The 23,623-nt window shown below is 51.6% G+C and overlaps 2 protein-coding genes across 2 annotated transcripts in view; one reads left to right on the top strand and one right to left on the bottom strand.

The window, feature by feature from the left end:
• Positions 1-20,652, bottom strand: part of SLA (Src like adaptor) — an 89,416-nt gene extending 68,764 nt beyond the window's left edge. Inside the window, exon 1 of the mRNA XM_045453608.1 lies at positions 20,635-20,652. The gene's annotated coding sequence lies outside the window, so the exon portion shown is untranslated. The remainder of the gene's footprint in view (positions 1-20,634) is intronic.
• Positions 1-23,623, top strand: part of TG (thyroglobulin) — a 253,327-nt gene that overhangs the window by 224,479 nt on the left and 5,225 nt on the right. Inside the window, exons 44-45 of the mRNA XM_045453613.1 lie at positions 7,443-7,624; positions 9,052-9,159. Of these exons, the coding sequence (XP_045309569.1) occupies positions 7,443-7,624; positions 9,052-9,159 (290 nt within the window). The remainder of the gene's footprint in view (positions 1-7,442; positions 7,625-9,051; positions 9,160-23,623) is intronic.

The raw sequence follows: 23,623 nt of genomic DNA, 5'->3' as shown, positions 1-23,623 counted from the left end.
TGAGTGTCTGGCTCTTGATTTCAACTCAGGTCATGATCCCAGGGTCGTGGGATTGAGCCCCACCTCAGGCTCCATGCTGAGTTGGAGCCTGCTTAAGGTTCTCTCTCTGTCTCCCTCTGCCCCTTTCCCCCACTCATGCTCTCTCTCTCTTTCTGTCTAAAATAAAAAAAATATATGTATTTAAAAGAATTTCAGATCTTGAAAAGTGCTGAAGAGAATAGAAACATGAATCCAAGGTACCTTGGCAGGGAGGACTGAGACCTGAATGATGAGATGGGGCCAGCTCTGGGGAGAGCTGGGTGAAGAGTTAGTGCAAAGGCCCTGTGGCAGAGATCTGGGGGACATAGAAGGCTGGAGGGCTAGGATCTCCCTCTGTGGATCACAGAGGGAGGGGCAGCAGCAGAAGTTGGATATGTTGGAGGTGACCCATTAGATGAGATCTTGTAGGCATCAGGAGAGTGATTCTGTTCTACTTTCAGTGGGCAGTCACTGGAAGGTTTTTTTTTTTTTTTTAATTTTTATTTATCTTAGAGAGAGAGAGAGAGAGAGAGAGAGGGAGCGGGGGAAGAGCAGAGAGAGAGAGGGAGACACAGAATCCGAAGCAGGCTGACAGCTCAGAGACAAATGTGGGGCTCAGACTTACAGAACACGAGATCGTGACCTAAGCCAAAGTCGGACGCTCAACCCACTGAGCTACCCAGGCGCCCCTGGAACGTTTTAGGCTAGGGAGTGGTTATATTGATTTATTTTCTTTTAAAAGAACATTCTGGCAACTCTAATGAAAACGGACTATGGAGAGGTAACAAAGTAGAGACCAGATCGGCCTGGGTTAGGAAGTCCAGGAAGCAAGCTAATAAGTCAAATGAGAATGGTAGGCATGGCGACGATGAGAAATAACCAGCTTTGGAATAAACCTTGGATTGGCACTTGGACATACACGGTGGGAGTTCAGGAGAGAGGTCAGAGCTGTAGATCCAGGTTTGGAAGGAAACCAGGAAAATTTGATATCACAAAAGCCAAGAAAAGCGTGTTTCTGAGAGGAAGGTCAAGGGTCGGATGTCATCGAGTGGAGGTCAGAGGTCGGGCTGCTGGACAGGACAGGACTTGGGTCCCCAGGGACATGGATGGGGGCCATCCCCGGGGGGTGAGGGGAAGGGATGGCTGACTGGATCTGGGAGCGTGGCGGGTGAGGACGTGACCACAGTGCCTCCCACGCCTTACGCACCAGGATGCAAACCCTTAGCCAGTTGTAATGGGGTGGTTTGCTCACTGATGAGTTGATTCCCCAGCTCTACCAGCTCTGTTCCGTGGCAAGAACCGTGCCGTGTTCATTTGGATCCTCTGCTGCTGGCCCAGGAGGCCTTGAATTTATATCCATTAAATGAGCAAAGGCATATCTGTCTCCGTCTACCTTTGAGCTCTAGAGAATTCTGGGGGGGGGGGCATCCATTAATTCATGCCTCTATCCCTGCAGACTTGCAAGAATCAGGTGACCTCTGACAGACTGCCTGTTTTTCCTTTGGAAATTCTATTCTGGGTCTCGTCTTCTCAAACCTATGTTGTCATAACCATGCTGCATGACTCCAAGAGTAACCAGTGTACCAAAATTAACTAAGGACCTTCTGTGTACCCTTCTCCCCGAATCCCCACCTGCCACAGATAGTGTTGGTGTTTCTGCTCCAGGATGGGGCAGAAGCTGATGAGGGAATGAGCAAAGATAGGGCAGGAGGAGTGGACAGGACAGTGGTTAAGACGTACTAGGATTGGGGTGCAGTAGCATGTTGGGGGAGGGGAGAGTAAGGGGGGGTCAGCTAGCGTGTCTCTTTTCAGCTGCTGGTCTTGGTGATTGAGGACAGGAAAAGCACAGGGAAAGGGTCTGGAGGTAAGGAAGAACATGTGTAGACAATGGAGTTAAACTGTGCTCACGCAGAGTTCCAGGGACCCGAGAGATTCCCAGGAGGTGGGAGATACTTGGATATGCGGGGCTGAAGTGCAGGCTGGAGAGAGAGTTAGGAACCATTAACCTACCGGTCATTATCAAAGCAAAGGGAAGAACCAGTGCTGCCTCTCAGCCTGCCTGGACGGAAGGGGAAGGGAAGAGGGCAGGGATGGCAGCTGGGGGACCTCAGCAAGTGGAAGTGGGCAGGACAGCAGAAGTGTTCCAGAAAGGAGCCTGAGGCAGAGCAGTTTCCGGAAACGGAGACGGGAGGATCCCTGAGTGGAGGAGGGAAGAGAACCAGGACGGCAATGGTGAACGACGGCAGCGTTGGCCCGGGTGGGTCGAGGGGCACCATCAGTGGCCCTGGAGACGGTGGCCCGGTGGGGACAAGGCAGGAGCCAGATGGCTGTGGGGTAAGGACTAAAGGGACTCTCCTGCTGAGTGTGCGCCCCGGGGGCAGGGCATACAGACAGAGACCATCCTTGGCAGGGACGTCCGTCGGCATTTAGCCCTCGGTGGGGGTGGAGTCGTGGAGAGCTACACCTTGAAGAGCTACGAGAGGGGATTTGCCCGGTGACGCCACCGAAGAAGTGGAGGGGGGCATCCCAGGGGCTCTGGGCAGCGAGGCCCCAGCCCCAGAGGAAGGACGTGTTGCCTGGTCCAAGAAGAGGGGCGGGATTCAAGGAGGGTTCCAGATGGCCATCTCTCTCCGCATCAGAGCCCCGGAGGGTGTGGGGAGATCGCTGAAGATCACCATGGGGTTTGCAGCCGCATCAAGGGACTGGCGTGGCAGGAGAAGGGGCCAGTAGGAAGCAGTGGCTAGTGAGCTCCTTACTGGCCCAGAGAACAGGGGGCTCCGACTCAAAGGCCCCTGACAGCTGGCTGTTCTGCCTCTCCCGCACACGGACCCCCATACTTGGCGAGCGGCACCTGCAAACCGCAACGGAGGGCCCTTTTCCCGGCCCCTCCTGAAGCAACAGCAGGTGGGGCCACACCAGCCACTCCGCCCTCCATCCCCTCCCTCTGTCTCGTCTCTGGCTCCCCTGCCCTCATCCCCTGCACTGGCCACACTGGCCTCCGCTCCTGCCCGCTCGGCTGCTCACACCCTCACCCTCACCTCCCCAAGCCTCGGCTCCGCTGGCCTGAGGCCCACCCCGATGACCCGATTTGCAATTTCAGCCCTCGCCGTCCGGGACCCACACCCCCTTTCCTGCCCTGCTGGCCTCATCTGTGTCATATCCTTTTCACCGCCGAACTTTCTATATTACAAAACCTGTCATGTACCCATCAGGCTCTCCAGCTCAACTGGAAGCCCCCAGAGGGCAGAGAATTTATCTTGTGTTGTTCCCTGATGCATCCCAAATGCTCCTGGCAGGTGCAGGCACTGGGTAGAAATTTGTTGCAGGAGTAGTGGATCGAAGGTAAAGGCCCTGCAGCAAAGCAGGTTGACGTCTGTCAACCCTGGAGTGAACATAAGGACATTTATTTTCAGTGATTTACTGGCTAGAGGAGAGAAAGAAGGGATATGTGCTGTCACCTGCGTGTCAGCCGCTTGGTAATCATTCATTCATTTGATTCTAGCATCAGCCCCAGGCCCAGAGAGGAATATTCACTGAGCAGATTTATTGACGGCAGGGAATCTTCCGAGGTCCACACCAGAGCCAGGTTCGAACCCGCGCCTCTCAAACACAGACCCCGTGCTCTGGGGGCTAGGCCACGAGGCATTCTGGACCCTGGGAAGCCCTTCACGGTCTCAGAAGTTTCCTAACAGGCTGGAACTTTTCTGTAGGACATATTAACGGCAGTCCTTTCAACACACACACACACACACACACACACACACACACGGAAGACGATGAGCCAGCTCTTGATGGCCCTTAACAGGGCCCAGCCCCTAGCAAACCCGCTTCGGAGGCGGATTGCGCCTGTAATTACAGCTTGCGCAAGTCGGTGCTGGGAGTCACATGGTGGCCCCCATCCCTCCTGCTGACTCTCTAATTAAACTAGAAACAGCATCTGTGCTTCGGTCCCGGCCAAGAATGAAGAGATGTGGCTCTTGCTGGAAACGGGCCCCTTCGCAGTCCCGCGTGGTCCCAGGGGGCTGGGAGGCCACACGCCATCCGTCTGGAGAATATGACCGGCCAACAAGGCCACGCCCCGGCTAGTCTCAGCCGCCGGCTCAGATCCCCTGAAAATGTGAAAGCAATCACGGGTCTCCTGGGCGCACAAACCAGGCCCGTCCCTCCAGCTTCCTAGCTGGGGAGCTGTTTAGACTCTTGTATGTCAGAGGCACTTCTTCCAGCACTGCCAGGGCTTGGTGGTCTGCCACTCTTAAAAGCCGCCTCGTCGTGGAAATCGTTTCCAAAGAGCTCGTGAAGGGGCCGTGCCCTTTAGATGGGGCCAGTCATTCGGCAGCAGGGAAGAGGGGTTGCCGACGGGACCGGCATCGATGTAGCCTCTAAGACATGGGCATCCCTGACCCATCTGGGCGGGACGCAAGGATAAGTCTACAAAAATCTAGCAATAATAGCACACGCTATGCTGAGAAGTGTGGGGGTATCATCTCGTGTAACCGCATGACCATTTCATGAAGAGGGTAATATCGCTGTGCCCATTTCGCAGAGGAGGAAACAAAGGCACGGGGAGATTAAGTAACTTGCCCAAGGTAAGACAGCTGCTAAATGGCAGGGCTAGCATCCAAGCTCAGGCCTCTCCAACTCTGGGAATTTGAACCCAGGAGGTCGGCTCTGGTGTCTATTTGTAGCTTCGAGCCTGTATTATCTCCACAGAGGCCGGTATCTTCACGAACCGTCTTTCCGACACGTTTACCGAGAACCCACAACTAGGTGCCATGCTGAACACTGTGGGCCCCTTGTGCTGCATGGTAGTTCTGGAGCAGCTGACAAGCAAACACTACCAGCATCCGGGGATTGAGCACAGCATCACGAGGGGGTGCAGAGCCCCTGCCCTAGCCTGGAAACAGGTCAATAATACTCACCTCTGTTGACAGTGTGCCCAGAATTGTGCTAAGCCGCCCTTTCTATGCATGTCATTTTGCAATCTGGCAACGATTCCACGCAATTTTCCAATGCATGTGGTGATTTTGATATGTCGGTGAAATACACATGTTAAGTGTTTGGCAATAATGGGAGATACGCACGTGGGTACTGGTATTTCTGTCATAAAATACTCCAAAAACTCAGAAAAGGGCAGAGAATAATATAATGCAGTTTCTCCCCTGAACTGCTAGTAGGTTATGAAGTCAGTTAAAGAGATTGCAGGCAAGATTTTGAGCAGACTGGGTTAGACTAGAATAGAATGGAATGGAAACGATCAGGTCTGTCATATATGGTAAGAGTCAGGAGCATGAGTGTCCTTCATGAACAGTATTTCTGGCCTGTGTGTGTGTGTGTGTGTGTGTGTGTGTGTGTGTGTGTGTTCTGGTGGATGAAATGTCTTTCTTACTATAGATCATGGTCAAAAATACTTGAGCGCCTGGGTGGCTTAGCTGGTTAAGTGTCCAACTCTTGATTTCAGCTCAGGTCCTGATCTCAGTCATGGGATTGAGCCCCGCATCAGGCTCTGTGCTGAGTGGAACCTCCTTGGAATTCTCTCTCTCTTTCTGCCTGCCTCTCCCCTTCTCTCTCTCTCAAAATAAATAAGTAAATAAATATTTTTGAAAAATACTTGAAAGTCATTGATATAATGAATACTCTTGTATTCTCTATTCATTAAAAAAATTTTTTTTAACATTTATTCATTTTTGAGAGACTGAGAGAGACAGAGCAGGAGTGGGGGAGGAGCAGAGAGAGAAGGAGACCCAGAATCCAAAGAAGGCTCCAGGCTCTGAGCTGTCAGCACAGAGCCTGACTCGGGGCCCTGAACTCACGAACTGTGAGATCATGACCTGAGCTAAAGTCAGATGCTTAACCGACGGAGCCACCCGGGCGCCCCTTCACTCTTCATTTTTAACAGATATTGGGGCGCCCGGGTGGCGCAGTCGGTTAAGCGTCCGACTTCAGCCAGGTCACGATCTCGCGGTCCGTCAGTTCGAGCCCCGCGTCAGGCTCTGGGCTGATGGCTCAGAGCCTGGAGCCTGTTTCCGATTCTGTGTCTCCCTCTCTCTCTGCCCCTCCCCCGTTCATGCTCTGTCTCTCTCTGTCCCAAAAATAAATAAACGTTGAAAAAAAATTAACAGATATTAATATTTTGCCATATCTGCTTCAGATCTTCTCCCAAGAACCACACATTATAGATAGAATTAAAAGGATGCTGTCTTTGAATGCCTCTCTGCTCTCTATCCCTCACCTTCCCTGAACGGATAGACATGGCCTTGATCAGTTGTTCCACTACTTGGTCCAGCCTCTTCCGGGTGAGCCAGGCTGAGGTCCGCCACCCAGGATGGGCTGAAAGAATGTCTCAGACAGAAAGGGTTGCTTCCCCATCATGCCCACACCTCAAATTCTAATCACAGGTCCTGTACGCTTGGAAATGTTTACAAAAACAATTTAAACATACCAGGGCATCTCGATAAGCACAGTTTGCTGTTGATATAAGAGCCTAGAAATATGTAAACACACAGCGTAGGATTGCGCAGGGGCCGAGGGGTCTCAAGAGCTGCATCTCTGACACCCTGCTGCCCCTTGACTTCAGAAATGAGGAAACTGAGTCCCGGGGAGCAGGGAGATGGTCCTCCCAGACGGCCCTGATGCAGAGAGCAGGAATGTCTGGACGGGGAAGGAAGGAAGGGGGGAGGGAAGAGGGGAAGGAGGATGGGGGCAGGAAAGAGAGAGGAAAAGATACTCGGACAAGCCTCCCCAGAGAGCTGCGTGCCTGCCCCAACCACTCCGAGAAAACTAGCCCCCACCCCATCCCTCTCAACCTGCTGTTTCCCCTCGTGGCAACAGAACCCTGACAAACTAGAATGATCTGCTTCTTTCCCGCCTCCGCCCACCAGTTCGCCAGGCCCACGAGAACAGGGAGCTTCCTCAGTGCGTCCACGGCTGTTCCCCAGGCCCGGCACGCAGCTGGGTCTGGAAGAAGAGGCTGTTGCTCTGCGTGAATGCGCGGAAAGCACTCCTCTGCTGACTGGTCACGTGACCGGATGAGGCTCACGTTAGCTCTCCTAGCAGAACGGATCACGAGCTGGCTGACGGAGTAAAAGGATGGAACCCAGGGTGACCCATACCCGCTGGCCATAATGGCTCGCGTTTATGCGCACCCACTGGAGTACTTCATGCGTGTTCTCCGTTTCGGTTCATTGTGTCTGTTTCCAGGCCGGGAAAGGCGGGCACGGAGGGCCACGGCCGCCTGGTGGCGGTCACACGGCTAGAGCTGAGATTTGAACTCTGGCGGCCTGGCTCCAACGTGCCTGTGCTTCACACCATGGCCCAGAGAGAAATTTCTAGAACAAGCTTTGCAGGATACTGACTCCAGACTTTCAGAATCTGATAGGGCGTTTTCTTTTCTCTCTCTCTTGTTTTAAATTTTTTTTTTTCTTAAGCAATTTGAGGAAAGTCAAGGCCGGACCAGTAGCAAAACAGCCTTTTACCAGGCGCTGCAGAATTCGCTGGGCGGTGAGGACACGGACGCCGGGGTCCGGGCGGCTGCAACATGGTATTATTCCCTGGAGCACTCCACTGATGACTATGCCTCCTTCTCCCGAGCCCTGGAGAACGCCACCCGGTAAGCCCGAGGGGACACGGGCTCCTGCCGTCACACTGGTGCCGGCCTCGGTGACGCTCGGGTCACGGATGAGCACTGGACTGTGCCGGGAAGGGACGGCCTGAAGGGTGTTGCTACCCCCTGGCCAGCTAGGTCTCCCCATCTGGGAGTCTGTGGTTTCCAATCTCAGAGTCACTAGCTCAGAATAAAACGTGGCCCCGCCCACTGGGAATCTGGGAACCAGAAAGGCTTTAATTTTCCCTCGAGCAGAGAGCTCAGTTTTCAACCCTGCAGCCAGCAGCTATTTCTGCAGGCCCAGCCCCAGACTGAACTCTAAGAGCTCAACGATGTCCAAGTTCTGGACCCTTGTTGGCTCCTAACCCCGTCAGGACTGGCTCTGATCTGGGTTATTGAGAGAGCTCAAGCAGGACTGGAGTTTAGAAACCCTCGCTTTCGCTCAGACTTTGCCTCTGATGGGCTTTGAAGACATCTGTGCCCTGGGGCAAGAGCTGAGGTGTGAGGCAGGGCTGGTAACCGAGGAGGGTCTCACCAAGGGAATCCAGCCCCCTGCCCCGGCTCAGACCCTCATTGCCTCCCAGCCAGGCTCAGACAGTGGCCTCCCTGCCTGCCCTCGGCAGTGTCCCCTCCACCGGTGCGAGCTGTGACTCTTTCCCGGAGGCCTGATTCCTGGTCCTGCTCACTACCCCTCTTCTTCAGGAGATGAAGCATGGCTGCCCCATGTGCCCTTCCACACCCCAGTGACCCCACCCCACCGTAGAGCTTTCCTATAAACACTCTGGCTGCCTCCAGACTCCACAAAGGAGTTCATCTCAACAGCCAGAAAAGAGGGGGAGACGAACCCTCTTCACTGAGGGACTTTCATGACTGTTACCAGCCTCAGTTGTCACAAAGTCCCTGCAGGATGGGTCCCCTAGGCCCCATTTCTCAGCTGAGGATATGGCGGGTCAAGAAGATGCTGGGGCCGCTGACTGGGATTCAGAGCCTGGTGGACCCAAGGCCGCCCGAGGTCTGTGGGGTTCTGACCAGGCCCGCCCCCTCTACAGCACGGTACTTGAGTACCGGCCCACGCACGACCCCACCGTTGTAAGCTGGTGCTTCTGAAACATCTCCATCAGCCCCCAGAACGGGAGCAAACGTGAAGCTTGGGGAACCTAGAACAGCGTTCTCAACCTCCTGACGGTTGGCATTTTGAGCTGGATGATTCCTTGCTCTGGGGTCTGTCCCGGGCATTGTGGGATACTTAGCCACCTTCCCGGCCCTTCCCCGCCGGATGCCAGTAAGAACCTTTTCATCTCCAGCTGTGACAACCACAACTGTCTTCCAAACATTGTCAAATGTCTCCTGGGCATTGGGGGTGTCTTCAGTTACGCTGGGTATATAGAGCTGCTACATATAACAAAGCTCCCTCCTCTGCCTCATTTGCCCAGGGACTACTTTATCACCTGTCCTGTGATCGACATGGCCAGGCACTGGGCCAGGAGAGCCCGAGGAAACGTCTTCATGTACCACGCTCCCAAAAGCTATGGCCACAGCAGGTAAGGTTCACCGGCCGGCACCCGCTCTGTGGCCGCGCAGGGAGTCTGGTAGGGCTCCAGGTCCATTGTGTGACCCACAGGGGAGACTGAGGTGCAAGTCGTGGCTCTGTGACATCAGCCATGTCGTTTAGTGTCTGAAAAATGAGTGTATTAGTAATGGCCACGTCCTTTCACAGTATTGTTGGAAGGGTGAACAAAATAACAGATATAAGAGGCCCTGTGGAGTTCCAACATTAGCTGTTGATGGGTTGACCTGGCTTGGGGGAGGAGGCTTTATCAACCCTGCACACTTAGGCCTCTGAAACCTGAGCACTCACTTTCACTTAAGAAAATGGTTTCCCCCATTTTTTGGTGCGCAACAAAAGGAAAGTCCTGTTTGCCTCTAATCTGTACGCCATTCCTACTCTCAAAATATACTTAATATATTTCAATGTACTTTATAATGAAAGTCTCAGGTGCAACAAAATAATCCCCATGGAAAAAGGAAATAATAAGCGAGTGAAAGAAAGCCCATGATAAGTGAAGGGGCAACCAGTGGGCACAGAATATAGCCCTGCCTGTTCCAGAAGCCAAGGACAAGATTTAAAAAGAAAGAACAGGGGCGCCTGCATGGCTCAGTCGGTTAAGTGTCTGCTTCTTGATCTTGGCTCAGGTCATGATCTCACGGTTCGGGAGATCGAGCCCCATGTTGGGCTCTGTGCTGGGCCAGCCGTCCAGGTTGAGCATTTGCAGATAGCAGAAGCTCATGGGGTCGGGTCTCCCAAAGATGCCAGAGTCGTTTTATTTTTTCTGAGAGTGGAAGCCAGGGCTGCCGTGTGGGGCGAGGACATCGATCGCCCACATCAGTGGTCTGTTTTGCAGGCAACAGGAAGATGGGGTGTAAGAAGGCCAACTTTAGAGCTGGGGCTCCTGCCCCACCACTCGTCAGCTGCAAGCTGGGCAGCATCCTTTGCCTTTCTGGTCCTCAGTGTCCTCATCTGCTAAATGAGGCTAATGGTTTCCCCTTACAGGGTTGGCATTCACAATATCTGGGATATAAATTATCTGGCCAAGTCAGGCCATGTATTCCTTGGCAATGACATCAAGGGAACTCTTAACAAACATACACAACTTCTCATTGTAATTGGCAACATCCTTCTAATGGGCTGAATGTGGCCACCGAGAGATGCCAGGACCCCGGGGACCTGTAAATGTTGCCTCATAAGGAAAAAGGGGCTTTGCAGATGCGATTAAGTTAAAGACCTTGACCCGGGAAAATGATCCTGGATTATCCTGGTGGGTCCTAGCTGTGATCACAAATGTGACTACGAGAGAGGGGCTTGGGAAGATACACAGAAGAGAGGGAGGCAGTGTGACCATGGAGGCGGAAATTGGAGTGAAGCACCCATAAGCTAAGAAACACCAGCCAAGAATCCGTGAAACTCCACCAGATTCCAGGCAAGAATCCACAAGAGCTGCGGGAGCAAGAAATGGCTTCTCCCCAAGAGCCTCCAGGGGAAGCATGTTGACACCTTGATTTCGGCTTCATGAAACTGATTTGGGGCCTCTGGCCCCCAGAACTGTGAGACAGTGAACGTCTGTTGTTTTCAGCCACCATGTCTATGCTGGGTTGTTACAACAGCCATAGGGAACCGATACCATCCCCCAGACATTCTAGTTTCCCAAAGCACCCATTGTTTGCCTGGTTCCCCCATAGATTATTCAGTTTATATAACACTCCACAGAAGCATCCAGAATCCTAGTGAGGTTGGCAGGGTTGAAACGGCCATTGCTCTTCTACAGATGAAGAGTCTGAGGTTCAAGGAGTTTCATGTGATCTCCCCAAGGACCAGCAGTGGTTGGTTGTAGGGCGTTGGCTTACCCATAACTTCTCTGAGACGCTGAACTCTCTTTCCACTAAACCGTGCGGACTTTCTGTTTCTCTGCTTAGAACTATTTATGATTCCAACCCCTATCTACTTCCTAGATTCCAGCAGCTGTCCCCACATGGTAGGAAGGAAAGTAAATGGCAGGCTCCTCTGGTGAGGAGGCATTCGGAAGAAGGAACGATGAAGAGAGAGATGGTTTGGGTGGGGATGAAGGTTCCCCTCGTCACCCAGCGGTCACTCATGGCCGGGAGTTGTTTGTAGAATAAGCCTCGATGTGTCCCCCAAATGCCAGGGATCTCGGGATTCGCACCCAGTACAGGAGTCTGGTTCTCTGCCCTCCACCCTTTTAAGGCACAGATTACAAGAGAAGACATGATGCTCCTGCAGCAAGCCCATCAGAAGCCTTAAGCGTGTGCACACGCCATTGGGCTCCGAAATTTACGGTGGCAAACCTAGGAAGGCATCTGCTCCGTGAGGGCAAGATCAGTCAAGACGAAAAGGATCCATGTGATTCGGGCCAGGGGTGATTCGACCCCACCCCTGTTAGTGTCCTACCAGCCATAGCCAAGGTAGCCCATTCCGGTAGCCTCAGGCATTTCTTGGCTTGTAGACGGCCATCTTCCCACCGTGTGTCTGTGTCCAAATTCCCCCTTTTTGTAACAACACCAGTCATATTAGACGGAAGCCCACCCCGTGTCCTCATTTTAACTCCGTTATCTCCGTAAAGACCCTATTTTTAACGAAGGCCATATTCTGAGGTCCTAAGATTAGGTCTCCAACATATCCTTTTTTTTTTTTTTTTTAATTCTTTCTAATGTGTACTTATTTTTTAGAGAGACAGAGTGCGAGTGGGGGAGGGACAGACAGAGAGGGACACACAGAATCCGAAGCAGGCTCCAGGTGCCGAGCTGCCAGCACAGAACCCGACACAGGGCTCTAACTCACGGACCGTGAGATCATGACCTGAGCCGAAGTCGGACGCTCAACCGACTCAGCCACCCAGGCGCCCCTAACATATCTTTTGTAAGGGGCACAATTCAACCCAGAGCACCACTCTTCTCTCTAAAGTAACAGCCCTGCTCACGAGGCCCCTGGGTAGCAAGGGCCCAGAGCAGTCTGTTCCAGACCCGAGAACAACGCAGTCCTTGCAGGAGGGCTCCTTGAACAGACTCTGAATCACATGCCCCTCCGGGGATCCACGGACAGGGCTCCACTGTGCTGATCCAAAAACCCCCACCCCCCGCCCCAGTGAAAGGAGGCCATGCTCGTGAGCCAGACCCTCATGAAGCGCCTCCTGGGTCCTCACAGTCGCTCTGCCTCAGACCCCAGGGACCCTCCTGGCACAGAGTAGTGGGGGCTTAGGAAATCATGTTGGAGCTGATCCAACTACCTCATTTGACAGGTGGGGAATGAGTCCTTTCCACTCTGGTCTATAGGCTCTTGGGGGCTCAGTTTCGTCATCTGCAAATGGGAACAGGGAGGGGAGAGAGGTCAGGAGCACTTGACTCCACACTGGGCTCTGTGGAGCCCTGGCTTCAGGGCCCTGGAAGGAGGAGAACACCATTCTCTATACCTTGTAGATTGAGCTGTGAGTAAAGCATCGAGTTTATGCAGTTTAGAGAGGCATGAAACCCACTGGGCTCAGTCACCCGTAAGTGACTTCCGCTCTCACATGCTACCATTTAGGAGGAAAGAGACCCTCAGAGCCACTAAAACATTTCACAGAGAGAGCTATTGCAATGTGTACAGAGGCAGAAAGTGTCCTGGTGACATCAGGCTCTCTAGGCCACCTGACTTGGTTAGAAGAAGCCCAACGCAAGTCACTTAACCTCCTTGGTGACTCAGTTTCTTCACCTGAGAAATGGGAATGATCATGGGACCTGCTTCGGAGGGTTACTGTGATCATTAATTTGCACGGAGAATGAGTCAGACAGTAAGTGCTGAGGGTGTTCTATTATTCACACCCATCAGAGAGTGTCCTTGACAACTGTCTGGGTCTGTGTGATCTCTCCCACCACGGTCACGGGATGGCTCATCGTAGATGCTTAAATCAATGAATGAATCACCGAAACTAGCCCATTTAATCATTGGCAAGTTTCTCCTTTTTGCCTGAAAAGACATCTCTCTCATTCTGCCCTGGAGCTGTCACACCCCTCATTTATTTCTGGCTCAAACCTACAGACTTAAAATATATGTGCTGCCGTGCATTTTCAGCCATCTGTCTTGTACCTCCATTTCTGTGAGCATATATTAGCTTTCCTGGCGTAGCGAGCACACAAAACGCAATAAATTACCACTTTCTTAAGACTCTCGCTAATTGATCACAGCCTGGCATGGTTCTTTAACTGCCCCTGGATTACAGATGAGCTTTTCAGCCCTGAAATTGAGGGCCAAGCTCTGGGAGGAAGGTGTAGTGGATGGGGGAGGGGACAAAGAAACTAAAATGTATCTTGTGAGAAGAAGGTTCCATTTTAAGATTCAGACTGAAAGAATCACAGAATCCGGAAGATGATTTCATCTGTGTCCTTCATTTTATAGATAAAGAGACAAAAGCCCAAGATAAGGAATTAGGTCCCAGCCCCAGGGCCAATCAGTAGCAATCTGGACCCAGACCCTGTCTCCTGCCCGCTCTCCAGTTTTGTTTTGTTTTTTTTTTGTTGTTGTTGTTGTTTTTTTTTCAATCGTACCCTTCAACCCAAAGCCTCTTGAGTATCTGCCATGGCTAAATCCACTTACTAGTTGTGTGGCTTTGAGCAAGTTGCTTAACCTCTCTGACCCTCTATGCATCTTCACCTATATACAGGGAAAGCAAAGTACCTGTCCCATAGCATGGCTCAAAGGGTTTAGGGGAACAGTGCCTGGATCTGAGATGTGTGTGTGTGTGTGTGTATGCGTGTGTGTGTGTAGTTATGTGGTTGTGTGTATGTGTGCATGTAACACCTGGAAGTTTTGATTTCCAAGGCTGTTAACACGAAGAGGAAACATACCAGCTCTGCTCACTGGGGAGGTTTGAGGCCAGTCTCCTCTGTATCTGTAGCTGTCTGTTTCAGGAAGAGGGATTTTCAATGATGACTCTAATCCAGGGTTTCTCAACTTGGCACCATTGACATTTCAGGCCGGATAATTCCTTGTGGTGACAGGCTGTCCTGTACCTTGTATGGTATTTAGCATCCCCAGCCTCCCTCACTCAATACCAGAAGCACCTGCGTGGTTGGGACAACCAAAAACGTCTCCAGACATTGGCCAGGGTCCCCTGGGGGGCAAAATCACCCTCTGCCGAGAACCACTGTTGGACTCCACTAAAACGGGGGTTATTACTAACAGCACCTGAAGGGAAGAGTCAATCCCTTCCCCAGACTTGTCCTTGATCAACGCAGGACCCCTCTGCCCACAGACACTGACCCACTGGAGCCCGTTGAGGCAGACCGTGGGTGCACCATGGGAACAGAGCATGGCTGGTGTTTCTGTTACCAAGGTGACCCGAAAAGCTGACAAGCCTCTTTCCCATATTCACGCCAGCAGGGCCATGGCCTGCCGTCCCCCCCAAGTTGGAGGTGTGGGACGATCCCTAGAAGGGCTTGCCCAGCTCTGTCTCTAGGTGCCGCTTCCTGAACTCAGCGAGGACTCTTCCCTCCCACCAGCCTCCTGTTCTGCCATCTTGTAGACCCTCAGCTGAAGTCCTTCTCTTGAACCAGCCCCTTCCAAAGGACACGCCGGTCCCAGTATCTTGTCAGGTGGAGCCCTCTCCGCATTCCTTGCAGCCCGTAGCCAAAGGACTTCCAGACCCTGTGGCCAGCTCAGGTTTGGGGGACCCTCCCCCCAACCCATCTCTGGGGGCCAAGTCGCAGCAAGTGTGGAAGAGGGCACTGATCTATTCTCTGGTGTTGCCTGTCCTTAGACAGCTCTACCTAGGTAAGCCACTTACGGTGTGCCTCCGGGCGGGTGACCACCTCCCACAGCTTCCGCTTCCCCATTTGTGTGATGGAGCTCACAATAGCATTGACACAAGTATAGGAGTGTGTCAGGATTAAATAAGGCCGCGCATGCAGACTGCCCAGCTAACTCCCCGACATAAAGTTGGCACTTATTAAGTGACTTCCAACACTGTTTAATGGGTTGTGCTAGAAGAATCCACATTGCAGCTGAATAGGTCCCAAGCAAATAACCCCAGAGGAGGTGGTTTCCGGGCACCGGCCCCTGAAAGAGGAGGGGTGGCCACTTCAGAGAGCATATGGGGACCCTTCGTCATAAGATGCCTCCTAGTTCCCACGGAAATTCACCGTGGGGCTGTGTATGGGCTGCTGTGGTTGAGTTGGGTGCTGTGGTCTGGACCTCGTTTCATAGTCCTTGGTCCCAGAGCCCTGAGATATCATTCCCACATTTCAATACCACAGAGGACATTTCAGAGACGCGAGTCCTGACTTCTCTCTGAATGGGGGTGGGGGAGGGCTCTTGGAATTGCACCCCGACCCAGGCTCCAAGTAGGATGCCGGACAATTCTTTACTTTGGGGAGAACCAGCTCAGTGGACTGGGAGAACGCATCCTTTGAAAGGAAATCAAGTGAGGTTTAAATTCCATGTCTCGCGTTCATTAACGGCCTGCCTTCAAGCAAGTTTTTTTTCTCAGTTTCCCCACCTATAAAATGAGTACAGTTACATCTCCTTCATAGTATGGAGATTCAAGTCAATGTTTGTTAAACATCTGGCATATTCTAGACATTATGGTTATTTTTGCTTTGGGAACAAGTCTCTGAGAAGAAAAAAAAAATTCAAAATGACTTAAGAGGCAGCAATGTTCTTCCTTCATGAGATATCCTGACCCTGGAAAACAAAGTCATAAATTCTGGACTCAAGACATTTTGTGCACCACGACATTTGCATTCTAGACATGTGTGTGTGCATTCCAGGGGCCTTTAACATTCCAGATTCAAAATATTATCTTTTTAATGGACTGTCTTGTTGAGTTTGTTGGAATTAGCGACCCAAAGAAAATATTAAGTGGCCGGATTCTTGAATGGGGTCCATGGGTCTGGCTACATCCTGGGGAATTGACAAGATTATTTACCAGTAAAGATGGAGGCAAGTCATTTTCTAAAACAGACTCCTCCAGCCTCGTGATCTGGAAGAGGGTGCATGCTGTGCGTCCTCTTTAGCACTGATTCAACAAATATTTACCTATTGCCTTCTATGCCCCAGATCTCCTTCTAGATCTTAGAGACGGAGAAACCGGCAAGACAGAGAGGGGCTATCCTCTTTATTAACACTACCGTCAGGCGATGGGACTGACGGAGGTCTAAGGATGAGGTGCAAAGAGCAGACAACATGCACATAGTAAGCAGAGTAATTCAGAAAATGGCCCTGGGAAGGAGAAAGGGAAAAGGCTCGACATGTTTGAGGATAAAGAAGGAGGCCAGGAAAATTAAAACTAGAATTACCCTATGACCCAGCAATAGCACGACTAGGAATTTATCCAGGATATAGGAGTGCTGATTGGCAGGGGCACCTGTACCCCAATGTTTATAGCAGCGCTATCAACAATATCCAAATTACGGAAAGAGCCTAGATGTCCATCAACTGATGAATGGATAAAGAAGATGTGAGATATATATATACTGGAATACTACTCGGAGATGAAAAAGAATGAAATCTTGCCATTTGCAACAACATGAATGGAACTGGAGGGTATTATGCAAAGTGAAATAAGTCAGCGAAAGACAGCGTGTTTTCACTCATATGTGGAATTTGAGAAACTTAACAGAAGATCATAGGGGAAGGTAAGGAAAAGTAAGTTACAGAGAGGGTGACAAACCATAAGAGACTCTTAAATACAGAGAACAAACTGCAGGTTGATGGAGGTGAGGGGTGGGGGGGGCAGGGAAAATAGGTGGTGGGCATTGAGGAGGGCAATGAAAACTGGGCGTTTGTTGGGATGAACACTGGGCGTTGTATGTAAGTAATGAATTACGGGAGTCTACTCCTGAAGCCAAGACCACACTGTATATAGCTAACTTGACAATAAACTATTAAAAAAAAAAAAAGAAGGAAACCAGGGAGCTGGAGTCTATTGAGGAGAAGGAGGGTGGTTGGAGATGTGGGAGACAGGGTCTTGTAGTTCACATAGGCATTCATATGCCGTGATGGGCAAAGAGGTGGTATTTTATCTGAGTGTTGGAAAGGCATTGGGGATTTTTTTAAATGTTTATCTGTTTATTTTAAGGGAGAGAGAGTGCACTCAAGCAGGGGAGGGACAGAGAGAGAGGGAGAGAGAATCCCAAGCATGCCCCACGCTGTCCGTGCAGAGTCCCATGTAGGGCTCGAACTCATGAACCGTGTGAGATCATGACCTGAGCCGAAGTCGGGAGTCAGAGACTCAACCATCTGATCCACTCGGGTGCCCCTAGCTCACTAGAAACCAGGTGTGTTTCTTTTAATAGAATTGAAACCATGTTATCCAGTGGGATGATCAGTTGGTTAATCAGAAAAGTCCATTAAGACGGGAACTCATGAGAAACGAATTGGGTAGGTGTAGACCTTAAACATTTTATCATCTCTGTGCACACAAACGTGCGAGCATCCGCCATTCCCTCTGTGCAGGGACGGAGGCTTGAGTCGGAAAACGCTCCTTTTGAAAGTCTTACAAAACCACAAACATAATGCGTGGCCTATGATTTCCAGCTTTGGTTTCTTGAAAGGGGGGGGGGGGGTCTCCGCGTGATATTTAATTAATTTAATTAAGTTCTGTAATTACCACGACAAATACAACTGGCACGCACAGGTTTGAGACAAACACAGTTGACTCTTGGGAAACACGTCACTTCCTGGGGAGGATGGACGCACCGGGCCAGGAAGACTCAGTCTTTTCTGAGCAGTAGTTGTTATGTTTTGTGCAGGGAATAAAATGACCAGGTTACTGGGCGCCTGGCTGGCTCTGCCAGTAGAGCACGGGACTCTTGAGCTCAAGGCTGTGAGTTTGAGACCCATGCTGGGTGTAGAGTTTACTTTAAAAAAATATCAAATGTCTAGGGGAAGGCACCAGATTCACTGAAAGCTTTGCTTGTAGCACAAGCAAAACAGCGTATCTTTGCTGGGCTTTCCGGTCTATGGAAGTGTTGCAGGTATTTCATTGGGGGCCCAAGGTGGGATTGTGTTATTTAGAGTAAATCGGGGAGCTCATTTTTAAAGGATTGCCTAGTGAAACTTTTGGTAAAACAAAAGCCATTTGTAAAGGCTGTCGTTGCCTCTCGGCAACTCGTAGGCAGAATAATAATTCATAGGCAGAATCCGAACCTTTGCATATTAGATTGGCCCAAAGAGAAGTGCGCTTATAGGCTTCTATTTGTAAGGTCGTTAACAACGTGTCAACGTGTCAACCCCTCAAAAAAAAAAAAAAAAAAAAGCCTGGGAAACAGAAGGATTCCATTCCTCCTTGTTCCTGAATTTTCCGTCGGAGGAAGTTATTTAGAGATGCCGGCTAGAGATAAGAAAGGGAGTATATTTTACAGGGATGAGGTCAACAAACTTCCTCCTGCCGACAGAACAACAGGGGTAGAAATCTCTGGAACAACAGGCTTTCAGATCCGTTGATCAGATGGACTGGAGCAGGGAGCCTGTCCACAGCACAAGCCTCTTAACCCATGGTCGGTACAAGAGCCACCTTTGCGATGCAGATCCGTGGCTTGTTCGTGGTAGGAAAGATCCTCCCTACTCGCTCTCTATAGCTTGAGGGGAGCCCAGCTCAGATCTTTGCCTCGGAGGACACCACCTCCTCGGTCATTATGCTCCCTGATCAGCCCCAAAGGGCCATGGATGATGACTCCCCTGCACCGGAAACAGAGCTCAAGTCAGGAGCTTGTGCGATGACTCATCTCTGAACTGTGGCTTTTGGCTGGCCAGACTGCAGGCCTGGAGTCCACACCAGCAGGACTGAGGATGTCAGGATGGCTGAATGGGAAGGCTGGGCAGCATGGTATAAACAGCACCAACCCTCTGCCCTTCCTGGACGAATGCAGCCACCCCGTGGTTTCTCAGTTCCGGTATCCCCCCTCCCATACCATTTCAGGAATGCTTCTGGAAGAAACACAGCTTGCAGCTTGCTTGCTTAGAAGCCGCTGATGTCCCCCAACCCCTTGAAGGTGTGGCCCTCGATTCCTCTGGCCTTGGTTCTCACCCCTTTCACAGAACCGGAGCCTGCAGGACCTTAGTGAGTGAGTTTAGTGGTTCCCAGGCTTTTGGTTTTCCCAGACCAGGAAAAATCCCCATTTTGCTCTTCAGCATGAGGCACTTCTCGGTACAATCGATGAGAGCCAAAGCTCTGGGGACTCTGCTGCCTGCTGCAGACCCCGGTCTGCCCCCACTCCCTCTGTGCCCGACCCCCCATCCCTGTCTGTTCCCACAGGAGCCACCCCATGACTTCCCACGCTCTGAGTCTCTGCTCCAAAGGCCCTTCCCGGCTGAGCCCACTCGCTAAACCCCTACTCCCTGACTTTCCACAAACTCCTCTCCTGAGACAGTGGGATTGCTTCGCTCTCCCTTCTTGTGAGGCTTTGTAAACACTTTCCTCATTTGATATCTATCTGTCATACCCACAACACCTCTGAAAAATGGCAGCTTATCTGCGTTTCCTCTTTAGCTGTGAACTCTGTGCCACATGGCTGATCCCCAGCCCCTGTTCAGGGCACCCCCCGCAGCAGGCATTCGGCCAACGTGACTCGAGGACAGTCTTGTGCTGACGTCCTGTGTTTTGCCATCATCCCCACTGAACTGTTTTCACACCCTGTGACTGAAACATAACGCTCGTAGTCCCCGGGACATGTGGCCCGTCAGTTCCTCCCACACTCTGGCTGAACATAGCACCACGGACGTCAGCGATGGTACCTTTTCCTTGGACGGCAATTTGGAACTTTTGGAGGGATCTCCATCCTCTACAGTCTCTGAGCATCCAGAGGAAGGCTGAACAGAGATGACCAGACCCATTTTACAGATAGGAAGACCGAGGCTCAGAGGGTCAGCAGGGGAAGCAGGGTTTGAGCCCAGCTCACCGGGCTCGGGGCCAGGATCTCTCCCGAGTCCCCATGCCCACATTGACAGTGAAAAGATCCAGACCTGGCTTGAGCCTGGGCTGAGTAACTCTCAGGTGAGGGGAAGTCTGTCCAGAGGGTTATAACCAAAGACAGCAAATGACAGCTAAAAGTTTGGGGCGCCTGGGTGGCTCAGTCGGTTAAGCGGCCGACTTCGGCTCAGGTCATGATCTCGCGGTCCTTGAGTTCAAGCCCCGCGTCGGGCTCTGTGCTGACAGCTCGGAGCCTGGAGCCTGCTTCGGATTCTGTCTCCCTCCCTCTCTCTCTCTACCCGCGCCCCCCCCCCCCCCGCTCACGCTCCGTCTCTGCCTCAAAAATAAATAAACATAAATAAATAAATAAATAAATAATAAAAATAAAGGAATGCCGGGCAGGACCACTTGCCTGCACAACCAAACCCCAGGTTTGGGTGTATGATTTCTCAGTGATCACACCCAGCACAGAGCAGAGAAGCCCAATAAGTATGTGCAAATGGTCAGCCCACAGCCCATGGCACCATGGCCGCTCAGCTAACCAGCTCCTCCTTTTACCTTGTCAGTCCCTGGAGTGTTCTTCCGCGTCTCCCTCTGCTGACGCAGAATCCAAATCCTGTCTTCTCCCTCCAGAGAGTCCTGGGGCTCTCAGCCGGGGCCCAGAGTCCTCTGATCCTCAGTGCCCTCTTCCACGGCTCCCACTGTCTGACCTCCCTCCAGATGTCTGCCTTAAACTGCTCGAAATAACTCCAGCATCCTGATAATGATCGGCTCCGCTAAGGAAAAAACAAAGCAGAAGTCCTCAGCCACAACAGCCTCTCAAACTAAACAGAGCAGATGGGCTGGAAGACCAGGCCTTTTCCCAAAAGCAGTGCTCCGTGACCTGCTGGGGTCCCCTACAGTGGCAGGCTGGAGGTGACCCACACCTGTTCCCAACAGCTGTCTTTCCCCAACCCCGAGCTCCAGGACGTCACCTTGGTGGTCTGAGGTTCTCTATGGCAGCGTTGCTGACAGTATGGAAATCGGCAAAAGGCAATCATTAAACCTTAGCCAGCACACCACTGGCACCGATCTTGAGAAGGTGAGGAAGGGACGGAGCCCCTCCCAAGGAAGGCGATGGAGCCCCTCCCAAGGAAGCATCGATATACAGCGTCACACTGTTTCATGTATAATTTCGGGGAACTCACGGCCCCCCGGGACCCTACAATGGAACTCTCAGGTTAAAGGCCCCATGCGTAAGTGTTCAGGTGTTTCTCAAAGCTAGAGAGGAAAAGGGAATGAGTAGATGAGCCAGAGACTGAGCAAGAGATTTGAAATCTTTTTAATTAACTAATTAATTTTGAAAGAGAGAGAGAGCATGAGCAGGGGAGGGACAGAGAGAGAGAGAGACAGATAATCTTAAGTAAGCTCTGCACCATCAACACGGAGCCCGACTCATGAACTGTGAGGTTCAAGACCTGAGCCGAAACCAAGAGTCAGATGTTTAGCCGACTGAGCCACCTAGGCGCCCCCAGAGATTTGAAATATTTTATTGCCACACCTCACTTGATGTTTGGAAGCATGACTGTGTCACCATTTTACAGAGGAGGACACTGAGGCCCAGAAAGTTTATGCATTCTGTCCAAGACTTCATGGATCCTAGCTGATTGAGCTGGGATTTGAACTCTGCTCTCGACGCTATTGGGAATGAAGCTTTGCTTGGAAGAAATGAATAGCAGACAAGGCCACTGTGGTAGGCAGAACCCTCAACATAGCCCCTCTACATGACCACGCCCTAGTCCCCACAACCTGTGACTCTGTTGCCTTCCATGGCAAAGGGACTTGGCAGATGTGGTTAAGATTCTTGAGACGGGGGGATTATTCGGGGTTATCCCGGTGGGCCCCATGTAAGGACATGAGTCCTTCAGAGCGTGAGCAGGAGGGAGAGGACCATGTCAGAGCGGGCTGGCTCTGATGGTAGAGGAAGGAGGCCATCAGCAGTGGCCTCCAGAGCTCCGAGTGGCCTTCAGTTGACAGCGAGACAGAAAATGGGAACTGTGTCCTCCACCTCAAAGAGCCCAGTTCTGTCACAGCCAGTGACCAGGAGGCAGATTTCTCCCTCGGAGCCTCCAGGGGGAACAAAGCCAGCTGACACCTTGATTTTAGCCCAGTGAGACCCGTGCCGGAACTTTGAACTCTGGAAACGATGAGAGAGTATGTTTGTGTTGTTTTAAGCCACTGAGTTTGTGGTCATTTCTCAGGGAAGCCACAGAAAGTTCATCCGGTCACTTCCCTGAAGGACCTCTCAGAAACAGGCTGTGTCCCTCCCACACTGTAGGGGAAGGGGCAGGCCCTGGTGTGGCAGCGGAAGGGAGAGGGAGTCGCCTACTAATGCCAAGCTACCCTGGTTCCTCTGCAGCCCACACAGGAGCGGGTAGCCCCTGGGGTGTGTAACGAGGCCAGTGCTCAGCCGGCTTTGGAATCACAAACCCGGCGTAGGTCTGGCATCGCCACTTCCCAGTGTGGGGCCCTGGCAAGAAAATAGCCTCTCAGAGCCTAAGTTTCTTCCAACGTAAACAGTCTGCAAATTACTCCAAGAACATCTACTCTCAGGGCCCTCGAGATAACTGGGGGTGAAGGGAACCCATCAGCTACCAAGAGTGGCTACGGGAGAGATGATTTTTGTTGCCGTCAATTCTATCTTCCTGGCTTTTTTTTTTTTTCTTCGTGTTCCTTTTTCCCTCTGAGTCTTACAACATCACTGAGAAGCTAGGTCATTAGTACTTTTCAGTGACCCTCAGCCCCTGCACACAAGTAGATGGAGAACTGGATTTGGGGTCTGGGGGTTCAGCTCCGGATCCTGGTGCTCCCATGTCTGAGGCATGTGGCAGCATCCTGGGTCATCTCCTGGGAAATGTACGGATGATAACATTTATGTCCTTGGCGGGTCCCGAGTGTTGGATGGTCAGAAGCCCACTCTGGTACCTGGCACAACTTCGTGCTCAGGAAATGGCAACTGGAAACAGGCACTGAGTTGAGCTGGCTGTAAACAGGTGACCTCGGCCACCGCAGACTCTGGGCTTTTGTGTGCACTTGACCGAGTGCAGTACACAAATACTTCTGGGCATTGGACGAGGGACTTAGCCCTTTGAGTGCCAGGATGTATAAATATTCATGTCGCTACCCCCTTCCTGCCCCCCTGCTTGGGAATAAGATGAAAACCGTCCCTAAGTGGGTGTGGGGTGCCTAACACTGTTCGCAGAGAGACACTGCACTCTGTGGTTGAAGTTCCCCTCCTAACCGCGTGCTGTTAGCCCTGTTGGTCTCGCAGGGTCTCCCGTCTCTTCTGTGGCCCCTTCCAGTGTGGAGCCTAGTGCTGACACACAACAACCAAGATCATAATACTACCCAGCTCTTGTCAAAGCACTTGGAACTGGCTCACACGTGGCTGGTTCGGTCTGGTGTTTCATGATAAGCAAACTAAAACCCAAGTTGAGTGACTCATCCAGGGTTACTCGGGCAGTAAGTGACAGAGCTGACTCAGCAGAGTGACTCAGCCCCATGTCGT

The sequence above is a fragment of the Leopardus geoffroyi genome, chromosome C3 (genome assembly GCF_018350155.1).
Source record: "Leopardus geoffroyi isolate Oge1 chromosome C3, O.geoffroyi_Oge1_pat1.0, whole genome shotgun sequence".
Lineage (NCBI taxonomy): Eukaryota > Metazoa > Chordata > Mammalia > Carnivora > Felidae > Leopardus > Leopardus geoffroyi.
Note: the sequence above shows the minus strand (reverse complement) of the source record. Positions and strands in the feature narration are given on the sequence as shown.